General features: G+C 46.0%; 1 protein-coding gene across 2 annotated transcripts in view; it reads right to left on the bottom strand.

Annotated features, from left to right (window-relative positions):
- Window positions 1-2,278: 2,278 nt before the first annotated feature.
- The window catches only part of LOC141047458 (G1/S-specific cyclin-D3-like), a 31,569-nt gene continuing 14,519 nt past the window's right edge, over window positions 2,279-19,328 (bottom strand). The window contains exons 3-5 of one of the 2 annotated variants that reach the window (XM_073542569.1): window positions 7,091-7,250; window positions 6,455-6,591; window positions 2,279-3,561 (exon numbers count right to left, since the gene is read on the bottom strand). In XM_073542569.1, the coding sequence (XP_073398670.1) occupies window positions 3,487-3,561; window positions 6,455-6,591; window positions 7,091-7,250 (372 nt within the window). In that variant the 3' untranslated portion in view covers window positions 2,279-3,486. Of the gene's footprint in view, window positions 3,562-6,135; window positions 6,592-7,090; window positions 7,251-19,328 lie in introns of those variants that run through there. The other variant, XM_073542568.1, reaches the window with a different exon arrangement.

The following is a 19,328-nucleotide window of genomic DNA, read 5'->3' as shown; positions in this document are numbered from 1 at the left end:
GGACAGATCCAGGAACAAAGGACATCAGTATTCCTAGAACTGATCGCAAGCAAAACAGGAGCTGAACACAAAACACACATGGCTAGATTCAGGAACTTAATGCGAAGCTCTGGCAATGCCCAACAGAAAAGAGGAACTTTATATAGGAGCTGCCCCTCAGCAATAAGCTGGGGACAGCAATTTAATTGCACACACTAACCCTAATCAAAGCAGGGAAGGTGTGGCTGCGCGCACCCTAAGCACAGACAGAACACCAGTACAGCTTCGCCAGCACAGGGACTATGGCTTAAGGCACATGGCAGCAGCTGAAAGCCTAGACACACGTGGAAAGTCATGCACCAGCTGCAGAGGACCTCGCAACCCGCAGATAGCTTCCACAGCGGCAGCCAGAGACTGCACATGCGGAGGGTCATGCAGCGGAGCAGGAACTCTGCAACACATGTACGGCTACGCAGCAGATCCGGGAACTGAGCAGCATCCAGACAGGTAACCGACAACAGTGCCCCAGCTAGTTAGGGGGAAGGAGCAAAGGGTTAAAGCAGAGACATGCAGAGTAACACCAGGGAAACAAAGTACAAACACACCGGCGTTACAGAAAGCTTGGTTCGAGACGCAGGTCATGGGTCCTCCAACAGTATAATAACCCAAAACACACAGCTAAACAGATCCAAGAATGGCAAAAGCACTGCACTATTCTGTATTGGCTTCTATGAACCCTGATCTAAATCCTGTTGAGCATCTCTGGAAGGAGCTGAAAACATGCAGTCTGGAGAAGGCGCTTTCACACCAGAGACAGCTGGACAGTTTGTCCATGAGGAATGAGACAAAATACTCATGGACCAAGGCAGAAGTGTCATTGACAGCTGCAGAAATTGTTTGCAGTGATTGCCTCAAAAGGCTGTGTAACAAATTAAGTTAAGGGAACCATCATTTTTGGACAGGCCATTTTTATTATTTTTTTTAACTTTTCTGTTGAACCACAATTGAAAAGCAATGTCTGAATTTAATTAAATGATATTCTAAAATCATTTTGTCAGTTTCATGTTATTTTAATGACCATTGTGGGTTTTTCTTACTTTAATAGAAGGGTGTCAACAATTTTTTCCAAGTCTGTATCCCTAACATTCTTCTGCATCTCGAACAGGGACAATGACTCTGTCACGCACCTGTATTGGGTATCCCGGGCTCCGCTTCCTTCCCCTGGGACTACTGTACTCTGTTGTGCTTAATGTCGGGTTTTTCAAGTTGCCCAGCATGGCTGGATGACATAATTTCCCTAGACATATTTAAAGTCTACTAGAATTAAAAATCTAGTGTCCTGTGTTTAGTGTGCTCCACCATTTGTAAACCCTCCTAGATACCTTGAACTCAGCAGGTTAACCCTCGCTTTGTCATCCTTCGCAAGTAGAGCTGAGGCCTCGACTAGGGTATGAATTTCCCAAGGGAAAGATTGCCCAGGGATAAGAAACTTGAGGAAGACCCCCAGGAGAAAGCACCTAACCATTACCCATGGTGGTCTCGCATTGTGGGGAGCCTGGCACTATGCTGGAGCAGCAAGCTGGGAGATGGTTGACTGCCAACTAAAAGTCATCTGCAGGAAGGAAGAATACTATGGAGTGCATGGTGTTTCCTCCCTGAAATGGTGTATAAAAGGTGGGGGGCATCCTCACCACATGGAAAAAATAGGAAAAATGAAAAAAAAAATTGGGCAGACCTGATACAAACTGTCTCTGCCTAAAATGTATATAATGCTAAAACTGAGTTGCCAAGTGTCTGAGGAGAAAGTATAACCCACCAGGCAAAGCCATAGCCAACATAGTTGTTTATTCACCTAATATTATACTTCCTGGTGGTAGGGCATATACCCCCGGTCTTGGGTCCCCTAATAATATTAATGAGAAAGAATGAATGGCACAGCTAGAACAATGCTACTTGGATTGCTACTTTAAAATGTGGCTTTTAATATCATTGTTTTTCCCACTAAATTTAATATGGAGGACCAGATGCTATTATAATGGTCCATGAGATCCGCTATACCCCAGCATCCCACTTATTTTATATAGAGGTTATTTTCTTCTGTAAAAAGACATTGGCATGCTGTATGACAAACTACTCATACGGTGATTTTCCACCCATGAATCACTGCTTCCTACAGCTGCATTTACTATTAAACATCCGTGTATTCAAAACAAAGTACGGTATATCGTTCTTATACCGGCCCAATAATACTTGTGTAATATAAAAAAGGCATTTTATATGTTAGATAATATTGGTTTAATTAACATTTTCAGAAATGACATTTACAAAGTAGCAGAGAAGTGCTTTAAAACAAAAAGATAAGGCTAGAAAAGATTCCTCCAACGGGATGATACTGGCAACACAATATTGTCTTAACACAAGCAGGATAGGTAACATGTCCTCTTAAATGAGCTACTAATGGATGGGACTGGATACATCCCCCTCTATCAGTGGACATATTTAATCTCAAACATCAATCTGTGGATCAGACTAATACAGGGGTGAGATGATTATTATAGAATATTATTTGGCACTTAATTTACAACAAGTTTGTGAAAATATCAAGAAAGTAACCAATCCCTTTAAGAAAACAGCAACTGAGCAGAGCCTCTTAACAAGGACTGGAGTTTGTAAATGTGAGCATTAGGCTGTTTTCACATGTCTTTGAAACAGGGAATGGGGTCAAATTGGAAGACTTAGACTAATCGGCAGACTACGGAGCGGTTGGCTCAGATCAGGAGCCCAACAATCAGGCTCAGTCTTCAATCTGAAGACGGTTTGTGTTTCTCGGACATGGGAAACCAGTCTTATATCCTGCATTCTAAAATGCCCATCATCATGAGTAGACTATTTGCTAAATATATATGATTTTGAAATTTTCTCCAATTACTTTTCTTCAATCCTGTAATCTGCATAAGATTTTGCATTCTGCTTTTTCCAATGCAAACATAATAGTATTGGTTAAAGGGAACCTGCCATCAGGTTTAGCATCCCCAAATTGTCTCCCCCGCCATAGATGTCGCTGAAGTACCACCCTTCCATAGGGCAGTGCAGTCAAGTCCTTTTGAGAACCTGACTATGGATCTTCGCAGGTGTCACCCCAGGGAATGGCCTTGCCTGCCCAAGTCACCAGAGGACAGCGATGGGGAGAGAAAGAGGGAGAGCGGCCAGAGAGCTGTGACTGCTGGGCCAAGCCCATTTCACTTGTGGCTCATTCACATAAACCTTGGAAAATCAATTACTGGGAAATGGAATAAAGGACTGAAAAGAAAATGTACACATTTAATCTGCATTATGGCTAATGAACAGATTACCACAGTTGGGGGTAGTAAAACCTGCTAACAGGTTCCCTCTAAAAAAGAACAATGAAAAGCCCGAAATCTGTAACTTTTCTTTAGGTTACATCAATCTACAACTTGATCAAACAGTAAAAAATTACAATGTGACTGTTCAAAACAATTCTTCAGTTTATGAAGTAGGATCTCCCACTGTGTAACTGCACAAAGTATTTTCGATTTCAGTTTTGCAAACCATAAACTCTTCCTGTGGAAAGAAAACAGTGTAGTATGAATGGTTAGTTCATCACACGGTAACAACTATTCAGAGCTCCTAATTTTACACTCTGCCTTCTGCACACAGAGCTGTACCGGTATATTCACACTCTGCAGATTTGCTGTTCAAAACAGCTCACCGCATGAGCCCACATCAAAGCGGGGGTGCTGCCATCGGACGTACTATTCCGTCCGATGGCAGTAAGAGGTGAACAAAGGGACAAGTCCGTCTTAAGGCCCCGTCACACTAAGCGATCTCGATAGCGAGATCGCTGCTGAGTCGCAACTTTTGCGACGTAACAGCGATCTCACCAGCGAGATCGCTGTGTGTGACAGCGATCAGCAAGCGGCCCCCCTGCCGGTATCGCTAATCGCTGGAAGAAACCTCTGGACATTTCTTTGGTCGCTGGTCTCCCGCTGGCCAGCACGCATCGCTGCGTGTGACAGGTGGGAGACCAGCGATCAGGTGTAAAAAATAAAAAAATAAAAAATATAGTTATTCTCACCTTCCGACGTCCCGTTCAGCCATCCTGCCTCTCTCCACGCTCCAGTCCCAGTGATCCTTTGCACGAATGACCGCAAGACTTTGTTATCCCTCGAGACCGTGACATCTCGCGGTCATTCTCGCAAAGGATCACTGGGACCGGAGCGTGGAGAGAGGCAGGATGGCTGAACGGAACGTCGGAAGGTGAGAATAACTATATTTTTTATTTTGATTCTATTTTTTACAGGGATGGCCAGCGATGCCGGGCGCTCGGCGTCGCTGTGCTGATCGCTGGTGAAGCTGTCTGTGTGACAGCTCACCAGCGATCACATAGCGACTTACTAGCGATCCTGACACCTTGATATCGGTGTCGGGATCGCTAGTAAGTCGCTTAGTGTGACGGGGCCTATAAATTCTGAGATCTAAACACAGCTCTTTTTTAGCCCTACTACCCATAGACAGCTCTTATAAAACCCTACTACCCAAGGAATGCTGTCTTATAGCCCTACAAGCCAGTAACAGCTCTCTTAGCTCTAACACCCAGGGACAGCGCTTTTAGCCTTTCTACCCAAGGTCAGCTTTTAGTCCTACTGCCAAAAAACAGCTTTCTAAGCCCTATTACCCAGGGACAGCGATCTTAGTCCTACTACCCACAGACAGCTTTCTTAGCCATACTACCCACGGACAGCTCTTTTACAGCCTCTGCCAGTCCCGACATTGCAGTCTGTACTCCTACCGTGTTGCATGAACGTCTGCATGATCCCTTAGAATTACAAGCGGTCCTATGAAGGCAACCATAATACTGAAGTGGCCCTGGATGAAAATGAGTCTGACACCCCTGCATAATTCAATTTTGACTTTTTAAAGAGCCTTTCCACATGACTTAGGAAATACAGCCAAAACAAGGACATCCTTTTGCAGGTACGAGTTTTGGGGTTTTCACTCCTCATCAGTGCAAATCCCTTGTATCTCCCTCTGTCAAGAGGTTATTTGCATATCTAACTTCCCGGGGAGAATTGCATGGCCTATAAGTTTCCCTATGGCAACTTGGTATTCTCTCCACAAGGAAAAACTTTACCTTTTAGGGTATGTGCACACAATATCTTTTCAAGTGTATTTCATCAGGAATCCGAATGCACTGCTAAACCACAGTAAAATACCAACATAATACACAACAACTTTGCTGTACACATGTTCAATCTTTTATTACCTCTATTCATAACTTCGGGGTTCTGAAACCGTGAACGTGAAGCAGGTAAAAGTAGTAACATGTTCATTCTTTGCTAAGAAGCCGCACATTCTTTACAGCTAAACAATAGGAAAAAGATGCTGGAAAAAATAATGGTAAATTCGATTCTTCTTCAAGAAGATCACTGTTTTTTTCGAAATCGACTTCACCATCAGAATTGGGGGCTTTGTTTGCACATACCCTTAGATCCCCTGTCAAACGCCTCTCCTCCAGCCAAACAATTATCCTTCTTTGTACAAATGAAGAAAAAAATACTCAGAAACAAGTGTTTGTAAATGGCACTTCTGGTTTATGTGAAGCCAAGTGGTAAAGCTCTTTAAAGGGACCATGTAGAGTTCTATGATTGTGGCCACCACTAGATAAACTCTTTTCCTATGTGAAGAGGCTATTTGCATAATTAATCACTGGAATTTATATCTAAGCCAAGTTTCTAAAGTTATCTTGGCGGTTCTAAAAAATATTTCGGAAATTGTTTCACTAGGACATTAACTGGTGAATATATTTTTATGTCAAGCAGCAGCTTTTACTTTGGCAGACTTGGCCCATCATTCCAAGGATGACCATTCCTCTGAATGCTTATAATCTTTCACATTTCACACTCGTATTTCCTGTTCTTTTTCAAGACAAGTTCCATATAATCAGAGGCAAAATTACAATGACTGGTTACACCTCTATGCACAGGTGATAACACCGTTATCACACACATTTTTGCATACGCTCATAAGATGCTTCAATACAAAAGATAGGATCGAGATCCAACCATTGTGGCTATGTACATGTGTTGTTTCCTGAAACAACAGGAAAATAGTCTAAAAAAGCCTCAGTAGCCAGTGTGAAAATTGCAAGATCTCTATTTTTTATTACTAATACACATTGTGATATGCAAAAAAAAAAACCGGCAAAAAATACATGTAACAAAAAAGATCTAAAAATAGGTAATTTTCTCAAAATAGTTCCCATTTAAAGGATACCGACGCCATAAAGATTTGTGCCCATTTGAATGACCGACATGAAATGCTACATTTCCCTTGCGGGGACTGATTTTTATGTCAACGGCTAGCTACATCAGGATTTTGATTCCAACAGCCAAGCAAAACCAGTCCTAAGGATGGTAGAGTGCTTCTGTAAATGTGAATGCTGGTCACTACTCACTACAGTGGTTTCAGCAATTGATGAAAGATATACATTCATTTCACCAGCATGAGACACAATCAAACCCAGGTCACAAATGGATTTTCCAATACAGACTGCGGCTAATGTTGATGGTGCGTACTTGAAGAGAGCACATTCTGTTGAAAGACAAAACAAGGAATAAAATGCTTTGATAACGTCGGATGCACACTATAAGGGCTCATTCACACAACCGTATTATCGGCCCAAGTGCGGTATGTGGAAAAAACGGACAACACTCGGACCAATAGTAATGAGGCAGTGCAGAGAAATGATTTAATCTCAGCACGCACTTCCACAAATCGGATGAGACTCTATGCAATAGGAAAGAAAATATGCCTCTAACGGACAAGCAATCTTATTTTATTCACATGGATGTGACACAGAGGGCATGTAGTAAAACGTCATGTCAGGATGGCGCGACCATCTCACTGACACCGGTATCTATGTGTTGCGACACACCTGAAATGCATAGATACCAATATCAGCAAGATGGTCGCGCCAACATAGGAAACGATGTTTTATACGCTTGTGTGAACCTATCCTCTACCACAAAATGCTGTTGATAGTCCTACAAAAAGGATACATACATAAGACAATTATGGGGGCCATACGTACCTATAGTGCAGAATGTCAAATACCCTACTGTACTGACACGCACAGATAATCGCGTTTCTTCAGAAATAATGACTCTATCCAACATGTGGTCAATAAAGTCATGAGGGATTATAATTGCTAAATCCCAATGCAGATGCCCGATGATGCAGAGTTCCCATTCCTACAGAAGACGGAGTAACCGACATGAGCAACACATAGTAAAAATGAAAAAATGCACCATGAAGAGACAGAAATGAAAATACATTTAGGATCACAGCTGAAACTTGCACTGATCTCTGATTTGGGGGTCACAAAATTCTGTGTGAATCGAGTGGTAGTGCATATTGCAACCACCAATCCATTCACTTCTATGGTACTGAGAAGTATAGCTATTCTGGCAGTCCCATAGAAGTTAATGGGGCAGTGGTTCAACATGTACACTGTAAGCACGTTGAACACCATGGGTCAAATACTTCTCAACTATCTTATGGACGACAAATAAATTTAGTGGGAGAACTCTCTTAACCTGTAAGATTAACAGTACTTTAAATCTTATTGTGCAGCAGCCTGTAATATCCCTTTAATTGTCTTGCAAACTTTAAAGTGGTCAAATTGGCCAGTTTTTTTTTTTTTTTATTCCTGCACTTCAGTATTTAGCTGTTTGTTTTTTGAATCGGCCATATGACATTGCCTATATAAGCAATGACCAGAGCTAGCTCCGATCGCTGCCATTTAACCATATAGATGCTGCTGTCAATCACTCACAACAGCATTTATATGGCTTTATTGTGCATATAGGTTCTCATTGTGTCCCACCTGAAATGCGATTGTGAGAAGCCGATGGGTTAGAATGGCAGCTGGGGATCGGCTGAAGGCCCCCCATGTCTGTCATATTAGTCCTCCTATGAAAGTCAGCCCCGGGGTGAACTTCATAGAATGTCAGTTGTACTATATACCATATAGTGTGGTATTGCAATATAAAATATGAGTGATCAAAAGATTGCAGGTTGTAAAAATATTAAATTAAAATCACCACACTTTCCCCATTCAAAAATAAAAACATTTAAAAAAAGTATGATAACAGCTGAAAAAAAAGGAGACTGAAAAAACTGAATTTTTTGTACACTGCACTAACCCAAATAAATAATTAAAATGTCACATGTATCTAAATCTTACTATTCTGTCACTTTTACCATACAGTGACTGCCACACACAAAACAAAAAACAATAGTGGAATTTTTTTCCATTTCACCCCACTTGGAATTTTATTCTAATTGTTCAGCACAATATATAGTAAAATAAATGGTTTCATCGAAAAAAAAAACAAAAAAAAAAAAACAAGCCCTCATATGGCTATGTTGATGGAAAAATAAAAAAGGTATAGCTTTTAAAAGAAAGGAAGGAAAAACAAAATAAAATCTGCAGGACAACCTTTATAATAATGCCTGTGGATTTAGATTGTGTAGGTGGTAGAGCTTCCCCATGAACAGCAGCAGGTGTCAGTAAATCTGCAAGCAGAGTGAAGAGGAGACTTTTGGAGGCTGATGTGGTGTCAAGAAGGGCAGCAAATAAGCCACTTCTCGCGAAGAAAAACATCAAGGACAGACTGACATTCTGCAGGAAGTACAGGGATTGGACTGCAGAGAACTGGGGTAAAGTTATTTTCTCTGATGAAGCTCACATCAGACTGTTTTGGAACATCTATAGTGAATGATTGTCCGGAGAAGAAAAGTGAGCCTTACGCTGGGGGCAGACTTGCGAATGTGATGCGAGAAGGTGCTGCCGCCGGCACTCGGGGCCGGAGTATGCGGCTGCACAGAAATACATGCAGCCACACACTCCGGTCCCGAGTGCCAGCGGCAGTGCCGGGTATGTATTGAAGCGAGAGACTCGCGTGAATTTCTTGCATCACACTCGCAAGTCTGACCCCTGCCTTACCATGACTCCTGCTAACAGTAAAACATCCTGAGGACATTCATGTGCTCAGTTGCTTGTTTTTCATCAAGGCAATGGACTTAATCACAATAATGCCTGAGAACACTGCCACGAATACAGAAAGGTAAAGTATCACAGAAAAAAGGCAGCCGTATTTACCAACACCAAGGCACCATACTAATGCACCAAAGGATGCAGCAGACCTAATAATAAAGGTGGAGGAAGCACAGATGCAAAATACTGATGAAATAACCACTCACACACCTACCATCCACAGAGGGGGTGGCTGCCTACTATTATATATGCTTATGGATAAGGCTTGTATAGGGCGTAAGTCACACACATATCTGTAAAGTACAGTGACTGGCTCACAGTCTATCAGTTACTCGCATATTATTAGATCAAGCTTAGCATTAAATAAAATTAGTAAAAAGTGTTATCCAATTATCCTCTAAGAGAAACTTCACCCAACCATAGAGGACCAATTTGGTGAAGAACATCTGACTAATGTGAGGAGTCAGCTTTAGCTGAGTCGACTTTTCTTTAGAGTGGACCCTCTGGGTCGTGGCACCCACCCACCGAGGGCGAGTTGACCTTGTGAGGAACCACCCCCTATACAAGAAGTGTCAGGGGCAAGACCAAGGGGATGAGCCACCACGACTGCTGGAAGCAGACGGCCGGCTCAAGGAAGACTCAATGTGAGTGTCTGACGACCAGGGAAGGGCAGGAAACAAGACAAGACGTTAAGTTCAAGGTATCTTCATTAAGGAAAACTTCAGGGTAACATCAGGTACAGGAGGTGAAAACACAGGGAAAACACAGCAAGGTGCGTGCGGGGGCACGCCAAGGTCCATGGCATGATACGTGCTAGATGGTATGCCTGGGTACAGGCAAAGGCACGATGACGTCGGACTCCGGACTCCAGGCAACGATCGACAGGATCAGGGCATCAGGCTGCGGACATCAGCTTCAGACATCAGGCCGCAGTCATCAGGCTTAGGATCTCTAGCAGCGATCGGCAGGTTCCGGGCATCCGGCAAGTAAACCAAGGTTCAGGCAAGGAGACACGACAAGGTTCAAGACATGATGTGTGTTAAGGAACACGCCAGGGTCCAAGGCAAAGTTCAAGGCAGGGTGCGTGTGTAGGGGACACGCCAGGGTTCAAAGCACAAGATAGGGTGCGTGTGTAGAGACACACCAGGGTTCAAGGTCCAAGGTCCTTGGCGCGCTAAGGAAGCCGCCAGGATTCAAGATTCAAGGTCCTGGCCGTGCTAGGGGGCACGCCAGGGTACAAGGTTAGCAGCGGGTCCCACACGTGCTAGAGAACACGTTGGGCTTTGAAGGTCAGGACAGGTGTCCTGCGCGTGCAGAGGGGCACGCCAAGGTCAGGGTTCAAGGCAAAGAGCAAAGCACAGAGCAAGGTACTAGCAAGACAAGGATACAAGACAGGTCATAGAACTCAGAACACGACAGAGAGACAAGGTTCAGGACAGAGCAAGGAAAGCGAAAGACTTGTGCAAGAGTAGCACGAAAACGCACAGTGCGAGAAACAGCGTGAGTGCAAGGGAGCACGGAAACCACAACTGGGACACCGGCAGGCAGTACCGGCTGGAGGCACAGGCAGGCGGGCACGACTAAAGGCGGCACGGCTGAGGCACAGACAGGCGGAAACCACAATAGCAATGGAAGGCGAGCACGGCTGAGGCACACAGGCGGGCACGACTAGGGGCGGCACGGCTGAGGCACAACAGGGGGGCACGGAGCGACCAGGCGCGTGCAAGAGGGCACGCAGCCACAAGGCAGGGCTAGGCAAAGGTACAGGACAGAGACGCGTGCGATACAGCACGGCAAAGCCTAGTACGAGAGGTGCAAGGGCGCACGAAAAACGGAGGCAAGACATAGCGTTCAAGACAAGGTCCTGTGCGTGCAGAGGGCACGCCAGGGTCAAGGGTTCAGGACAGAGAGAGGAACTAGCAGCGGAGCGTAGGCCGAAGCACAGAGCCGGGTCAAGGCAGAGCCTTGAGACTAGTCCGGTACAGAGACATAGAACTAGCAGCGGAGCGTAGGCCGAAGCCCAGAGCCGGGTCAAGGCGGAACCTTGAGACTAGTCATGGAGTGTGCTAGAGAGCACCATAGAACAGAGTCTAGCAGCGGAGCGTAGGCCGAAGCCCAGAGCCGGGTCAAGGCAGAGCCTTGAGACTAGACACGGAACACAAGACGAACAACAAGGCAAGACATAGCGAGACAGGCTAAGGCAGAGAACAGAGGAAGTACTACAAGGCAAAGCAAGGCAAGGTCTAACATGGCACGAGAGACAACACAAGACATGGCACGAGACAAGAGGCAGAGTACAAGCACAGGGCGTGTGCAGAGATGCACGACAGGGCAGAGTGCAGGGGCATAGAATACAGGGAGCGACCGAGCAGACCAAGCAGCCATGCAGGGAAGCAACACGATACTCAGGCCCCGACCATAGGAAGGGGCGGTCTGATATAGCACCATAGCACCTGGACTTCCGGGTCAGGACCAGGGAAGGACTTCCGGTTCAGCTCCTCCTGAGTCATAGAGAGCGTTGCTAGATCAGACTGGCTGGACCATAGAGAAGGTCACATGCTCAGGGGTTCCAGGAACACAGAGGACCGCAGAATCAGACAGCGCCGGAACACAGGAAAGGCCACGCAACCAGGGGCTCCAGGAACACAGAGGACCGCCAAATCAGAGCAGAGACGGATGGCCACCCAGCAACAGCGTGCAGCCATGATGTAAGGCGTGCATGCACACTGCTCCAGGCGTTTTGCGGCATAACAGTCATGAGGTGCGCCTGTACACACAGGCGAGACCCGCGGGGCGCCCTCAGGGACAATGAGGCATGACAGGCATGACAATGGGGATCATGCAGCGCAAGCAGCATGGCCGGCATGACAACTAAAAGATCTATAAACACTAAAACAGCAAACTTTATGAAAACCAAAGCTTGTGTCATTCTTAAAACTTTTGGCCATGAGTGTATTTACTGTGTATGTATTTGTACGTTCTTGTGGTATAACCTGACTGGCCACTACAGAGACCTGACCTAAACTCCATTGAGCACATTTGAGATGAAGTAGAATTGAGAGCCAGGTCCTCTCATCTAACATCAGTGACGGACCTGACAAATGATCTTCTTGATACATGAACAAAAAATCCCACACACTCCCAAATCTTGTAGAAAGCCTTTCAAAACAGTGGAAGCTGTAAAATTTGCAATGAGAGGCCAACTTCATATTAATGTCTATGTATTAATGGACACTGGAGCTAAAAATATGATGAACAAAAGAAAAATAAATCAAGGTCTGCCAGAGCCACAGGAATTGTTCCAATATCCCCAAAGTTCCCCACTTAAAGAGACATTCCCCACTGCCAATTGGACAGAGAAGCCAATTTGGAGTAGGAGTAATGTGCTGGTGACATGGTATCACAGAGCAGGTTGCAATTAGACAGAGGGGCAAGAGATAAGACTTATATCCCAAGAATGCATCTCAAAGGTGTCAACGTACCGCCCTGTCTCCGTGTAACCTCCTATATTGTGATAAACAATAAGGCATATAGCAAAGCTTGATACCTAAAATTGTCCGTCATCCACTTCCATCCGGACGTCCTCGAATCCCAAAATCCACCGCGCCACACCGGAAGTACACCGACCGCCATTTCGGAATGCCTAAGTGATGAGTACTCCAATATGGCACCCGTTGGTGGTACCAGGCCCTTCCGCAGTACCACCAGCGGGACACCCCTGCCGGACCCCCCCGCCACCGGATAGCCGCCAGAACCTGCCGCCGGAGAAGCCAGATCTGCCACAGATCCAAAAATGGATCGTGACAGTTAGTTTTTCTTAAAGAAGCTCTCCTGAAAATAATCGAACCGTTGGAAGATGATAACTTTATTGTATTTTATGTATAATGATAATATATATTGACAATATACCATGTAATGCTGAAAATCTTTGTTCTACTGATGTCTTTTTGAAAAATGTTATTGTGTAATTTTCTTTATAAAAATGATTATTTAAAAAAGAAGCTGTCACGATATGTGACTGGCCCTGAGTGACCCGACACGACGATCGGTCGGTCACCAAAACAACTGGAAAAACAAGGGGACACTGGGTACACAATTACAATGGTGGGCCCTGCTATAGGGAATGGGGAAAGGGACACCTCCTGCACACTGCTGTGGCTGAGTCCTGGACTAACTTGAAGTCCCTATACAGGTTCTTTCAACCTGTCACCGAGCAGGATACCTTGTCCCTCACTTACCCTGCACCTATCCCTCACTAGGGAATTGGTAAGTGCGGATACTGGTCCCACCGCTGCACTAATAAAATACAAAGGGAAGATACAACAGACAGGGTTAAACAAAACAACACTTAGCTTTCTCTGCTGCAATGCACCGCGCAGCAGAGTAAGGCACCAGATCAGCATTCAGCAGAAGCACCACTGCTCTCAGCCAGCTCCTGTCTTGACCACGGTTGGTATCCAAAAGGAAGTGTATCACCAACACCAGCTGATGCCTCAGGTGACCTTATATAGGAAGGTGGGAGTGGTCACCACCAGCAAACTAATTAAACATGTAATATACCATACAATATAGCCTAAATAACTTACTATATATTGCAATCAACCAAAAACAGAGGGAAGTTTTAACAGTAGTAAAAAAGACATTTTATTAAAACATCTCTATCCCATAGTTTTGTCTTTAAGTGATCCTGTTGTTGGCAGTTACCTTTTTTGCATCTATACATCTCTGTTTAGGACTATTATGATCTTTATGAGTACTAATTTTATCAAATAAAATGTCTGTTTTAATAAAATGTCTTTTTTAGGCAACTTTCACACTTGCTTTTTTTGCGCTGCGTACCGTGCGCAGTGCAAACGCACATAAAAAACGCATCACGAGCTTGTGTGCGTTTTTTTGCGGGTTTTAAAAAAAAACGCATGCTTTTTTCGCATAAGTGCGCATTACCATGCGCACGTATGCGCACCCATTACACCCATAGACTATAATGGGTGTTTGGGTGAAAAAAAACGCATTGCGTGCGCATGCGTTTTTGGGGGGCAAGTCGGACGCACAAAAAATGCAACAGGATGCATTTTGTGCGCCCGATCGCACACTACAAAAAAACGCATGCGCATACAAACGCGTACAAACGCACCCATGTATGCGCACCCATGTAAAGTACAGGGAAAAAAACGCACGCGTTTTTTGCGCAAAAAAACGCAAGTGTGAAACCAGCCTTACTACTGTTAAAACTTCCCTGTTTTTGGTTAATTAAACAATTAAACATGTATTAACACCAGCGGCCACGGGGGGGGGAACGACACTGACATTAACCCCCCGATGGACTGAAAGGAAAAAAATGTATATCTGAGAAGCCCAAACTGACACAGATCCAAAAATGGATTGTGACAGTACCCCCCTTACAATGAGGGGCCTCAGGACCCTCAACACCGCACCTCAACAGAAAACCATCTACAGTGAGGACGCCTAGATCCACCAGAGTTTACCTCAGCAACCACCTGACTCTCAGGTTTATGGCAAATGTGGGCTGATGGAGGTGACAACGTATGCTCCGGAGGCACCACAAATCTCCAGAGCGCCGACCTGGGGAATGAGTTGAGTATGGGCATTACTGGGGGTAACTCCAGCTGGTAAGTCCCTGGGCTGTGAATGACCGACACCCGATACGGCCCAATCACCCGAGAACTCCAGACCCCAGCAGCACACTTCCACTGGATGTTTTTGGTGGACACCCATACATACTCGTTCACACACAGGTCCGGACCTGAACGTTTATTGCCATGCACATGTTTTCCACAAGATGGTGAACTCTTTAAGCAACTGACAACATAGGAGTCCCCCAGTGTCACAACACTCACACCCCCACAATTCAGAGGGAACCACCACCCTCATCTGACCCCTCCTCCTACGAGGACTCCGCCTCTCAGGGTTGGCTATTGGTGAGGGATGAGACTTGCCCCTACTCCCTAGCAGCACCTCTGCTGCCCCCACTGGAGAAGGGGATGGTTGTAGAATGATGACAGAGACAGTAGCCCCTGGGCAGCAGCCCTCACATGACTGATCCCAGCTGACTACTTCCCTAGACCGCCAATCTATGACCGGGGTTGTGTTTTTTCAACCAAGGGAGGTCGAAAACGATGGGTGATGGCATTCCCCCCAAGACATAGCATGACAGGGACTCATCCTGATGAGTCCCTATATGCAGATGTATATTATCCACGACTTGGGTCAACCTCTCCTGGCTCAGTGGGACAGAGTCAGTGGCCTGGACGATTAGGGGTTTTGCTAGCGTCCTACACCTCAGGTCATGGGTCTGGACAAAGTGAGCATCCACCAGATTGACTCCTGCTCCACTGTCCACAAGCACTGATATACCCTCAGTTACCCCGCCAATCACTTCTGCTGACAAGGTACACTTAGGGGGAAAAATGTAGGAAATAAACACTCCCTGGTCACTTCCCACCACATGACCAGGGGGACACGGCTTCTTAGGTGGTACAGATGTTTTGGCGCGAGCTGGGCAGACCTCGATAAAATGACCAGTCTGCCCACAGTATAAACATGCCCCCACACCACAACAAACCGCAGTCGACACCATTTGGGAACTTGCTCCTCCCACCTGCATGGGTTCATCCATCAGCACTGTTGTGTCCTCCTCCCTAGCAAGGACTACAGGGGGCACATTTGGTGCATGCCTCTCCCTGAGGCATCTATCCACCCGGATGGCAAGGAACATGGCGGCCTTCAATGACCTGGGGGCGGCGTAGTGCACCAGAGTATTCTGCAACTTTGAGGACAGACCCTGCACAAAATGACTCCTAAGGGCAGGATCATTCCACTGTGTGTCAGTGGCCCACCTCCTAAACTCTGAGCAGTACTCCTCATCAGGCCGGCCCCCCTGCTTGAGCTTACGGAGTTGGGTTTCCACCAGGGAGACGCCATAGGATCTCCATACACCAGCGCCAATGCCGCAAAAAACTCATCCACTGATCGTAGAGATGGTGAATCGACCGGCAGGGAGAAGTCCCAGGATTGGGGATCACCCTTAAGAAGGGACATAATGATTCCTACCCGTTGTTCCTCACTGCCAGATGAACGAGGAAGGAGTCTGAAGTATAATGCCCCCTTGACCCAGTTCAGGAAGTAGGCGACAGGAGGATACTGGCCAAGGTGAGCTACATGGTGCAGAGTGATTCCCATCCCATGCATGAGACCGTGACAAAGATGTGCAGTACTGTCAGTGACCGGCTACTTCATCCTAAATGTGAGAGGGAGCGCTATCGAAAGTCCTTCCTTCCTGCTGCAGTTAGGCTGTATAACCAGCACTGTCCAAAACGGAGAACGACCCAAACAGAGAACTGATAGATCCAAAGTTGTGTCAGTCCGGTTATTTTTTTTTTTTTTTTCTTCGTATATGTACCTACCGTCAATGTAATGCCTTTATGCATCTGTATCTGTACTTGTTCCTGCCTTGCTGCTGTAATGCTCTGAATTTCCCCATGGTAGGACGATTAAAGGATTATCTTATCTTATCTTATAACTTGCAGGCCTCCTGAAAAAACTAAAATTTATCTCTCCCTCCAGAAAACCTGTCAGGGAGAGATATCTTGGGTTCTGATTGAGCCTGCACCTGAACCAAGGCCCCAAATCCAACCAACTGCTGCAGCTGCTGCACCACACAGAATCCTAAGCTCTTCAGTGAGGGTCTGAAGCAGTTGGGCAAAGGCCTGCATTTGGGCCATGGCTCACCAGACAAAAATGGGACGGTGGGTGATGTCACGATATGTGACTGGCCCTGCGTGATGCGACACGACGATCGGTCGGTCACCAAAACAACTGGACAAACAAGGGGACACCATTACAACAGTGGGCCCTGCTATAGGGAACGGGGAAAGGGACACCTCCTGCACACTACTGCGGCTGAGTCACGGACTAACCTGACGTCCTTATACAGGTTCTTTCAACCTGTCACCGAGCAGGATACCTTGACCCTCACTTACCCTGCACCTATCCCTCACTAGGGAATTGGTAAGTGCAGACACTGGTCCAACCGCTGTACAAATAAAACACAAAGGGAAGATAGAACAGACAGGGTTAAACAAAACCAACACTTAGATTTCTCTGCTGCAGTGCACCGAGCAGCAGAGTAAGGCACCAGATCAGCATTCAGCAAAAGCACCACTGCTCTCATCCAGCTCCTGTCATGACCACGGTTGGTATCCAAAAGGAAGTGTATCACCAACACCAGCTGATGCCTCAGGTGACCTTATATAGGAAGGTGGGAGTGGTCACCACCAGCAGACTAACTAAACATGTAGTAACACTAGCGGGAACCGGGGGGGAACTGACATTAACACCCAATGGCCTGAAAGGAAAAAAGTTTATATCTGAGAAGCCGAAACTGACACAGATCCAAAAATGGATCGTGACAGAAGCCCTTCTACTCTGCACTCATTACCTGTAATTGCACCTGTTTGAACTTGTTACCTGTATTAAAGACACCTCATCACACTCCAACATCTCCCCCATGGCCAAGAACAAAGAGCTGTGTTGGCACAGTTATTAGAAAATTAAAGAAACACAAGATGACCGTAAATCTTCCTCGGTCTGGGGCTCCATGCAAGATCTTTCCTCGTGTGGTAAGGATGATTCTGAGAATGGTCAGGAATCAGCCCAGAACTACAAGGGAGGACCTGATCAAAGACCTGAAGAGAGCTGGGACCACAGTCTCAAATATTACCATTAGTAACACAATACGCCGTAATGGATTAAAATCCCGCATGGTATGCAAGGTCCCCCTGCTCCCACCAGCACATGTCCAGGCCCATTTGATGTTCACCAATGACCATGTGGATGATCCAGAGGAGGCAATGGAGAAGACCATGTGGTCCGATGAGAAAAAAGAACTTTTGGTATCAACTCCACTCACAGTGTTTGAAGGAAGAAGGATTAGTACAACTACATGAACACAGTCACAACCGTGAAGCATGATGGGAGAAACATCATACTTTGTGGGTGCTTTTCTGCAAAGGGGACAGGATGACTGCACTGTATTGAAGGGAGGATGGACGGGGTCATGTATTGCAAGATTGTGGCCAACAACCTCCTTCCCTCAGTAAGAGCACTGAAGATGGGTCGTGGTTGGGTCTTCCGGCATGACAATGACCTGAAACACAGCGAGGGAAAATAAGGAGTGGCATAGCCAGTCTCCAGACCTGAACCCAATAGAAAATCTTTGGAGGGAGCTGAAACTCAGCGACAGCCTCCACACCTGAAAGATCTGTATGGAGGAGTGGGCCAAAATCCCTGCTGCAGTGTGTGCAAACTTGTTCAAGAACCACAGGAAACGTCTGACCTCTGTAATTGCAAACAAAGGTTTCTGTATTAAATATTAAGTTCTGTTTTTCTATTGAATCAGATACTTATTTCATGCAATAAAATGCAAGTTAGGCTAGTTTCCCATTTGCGCTTTTGAGCGCAGCGACGGCCCGCGCACGGCCGCTGCTAAGCCCCACCCCCTGTCGCGCCTCCGCCGGTAGCTCCGCCTACCGGCGCATGAGGCTGCATGCGTCCCCTATCTTTATCACTGGGGGCGCAGGCCGTGCGCAGTATGCGTTTGGCGGCGCATGCGTCCTTTTCACGGTGTGCCGACCAGCGCCAAACGCAAGCTGCTGCAGTTTGGTTGCGCTCGGCGCACCGTGAAAAAGACGCATGTGCCGCCAAACGCATACTGCGCACGGCCTGCGCCCCCAGTGATAAAGATAGGGGACGCAGGACACATGCAGCGTCATGCGCCGGTAGGCGGAGCTCCGGCGGAGGCGCGGCAGGGGGCGGGGCTTAGCGGCGGCCGTGCGCGGACCGTCGCTGCGCTCAAAAGCGCAAATGGGAAACTAGCCTTAGTTATGTAAAATTCATACAATCTTATTTTCTGGATTTTTTTTAAGATTCTGTCTCTCACACTTGAAGTGTATGTAAAGACCTCTCCATTCTTTGGAACTTGCAAAATCGGCAGTGTACAAAATACTTATTTTCCCCACTGTATGTATTTGAAGGAAGTTCATCTTCTGAACGGGAACAAGCTTTTCCTTTCAAATAAAGGTTTTCTTGGGTTCAAAACAAAAAGACAGGTAATTGTGAGAAAAAAGGACTCAACAAGAATGCTCCAAAAATCACCAGTTGTCAAAAAAGTTGAAAAAGCGATCAGGAAACAACTAAGAAAATGCTAAAAGAAAAAATGCTTCAGGAAAAAAAAAGGCTGATGTTTTCTGTA

Source organism: Dendrobates tinctorius, unplaced genomic scaffold, assembly GCF_039654945.1.
Source record: "Dendrobates tinctorius isolate UK_male_01 unplaced genomic scaffold, ASM3965494v1 ptg000127l, whole genome shotgun sequence".
Taxonomy (NCBI): domain Eukaryota; kingdom Metazoa; phylum Chordata; class Amphibia; order Anura; family Dendrobatidae; genus Dendrobates; species Dendrobates tinctorius.
The sequence above is the reverse complement of the archived record's forward strand: the minus strand, read 5'-3'. Positions and strand labels throughout refer to the sequence as shown.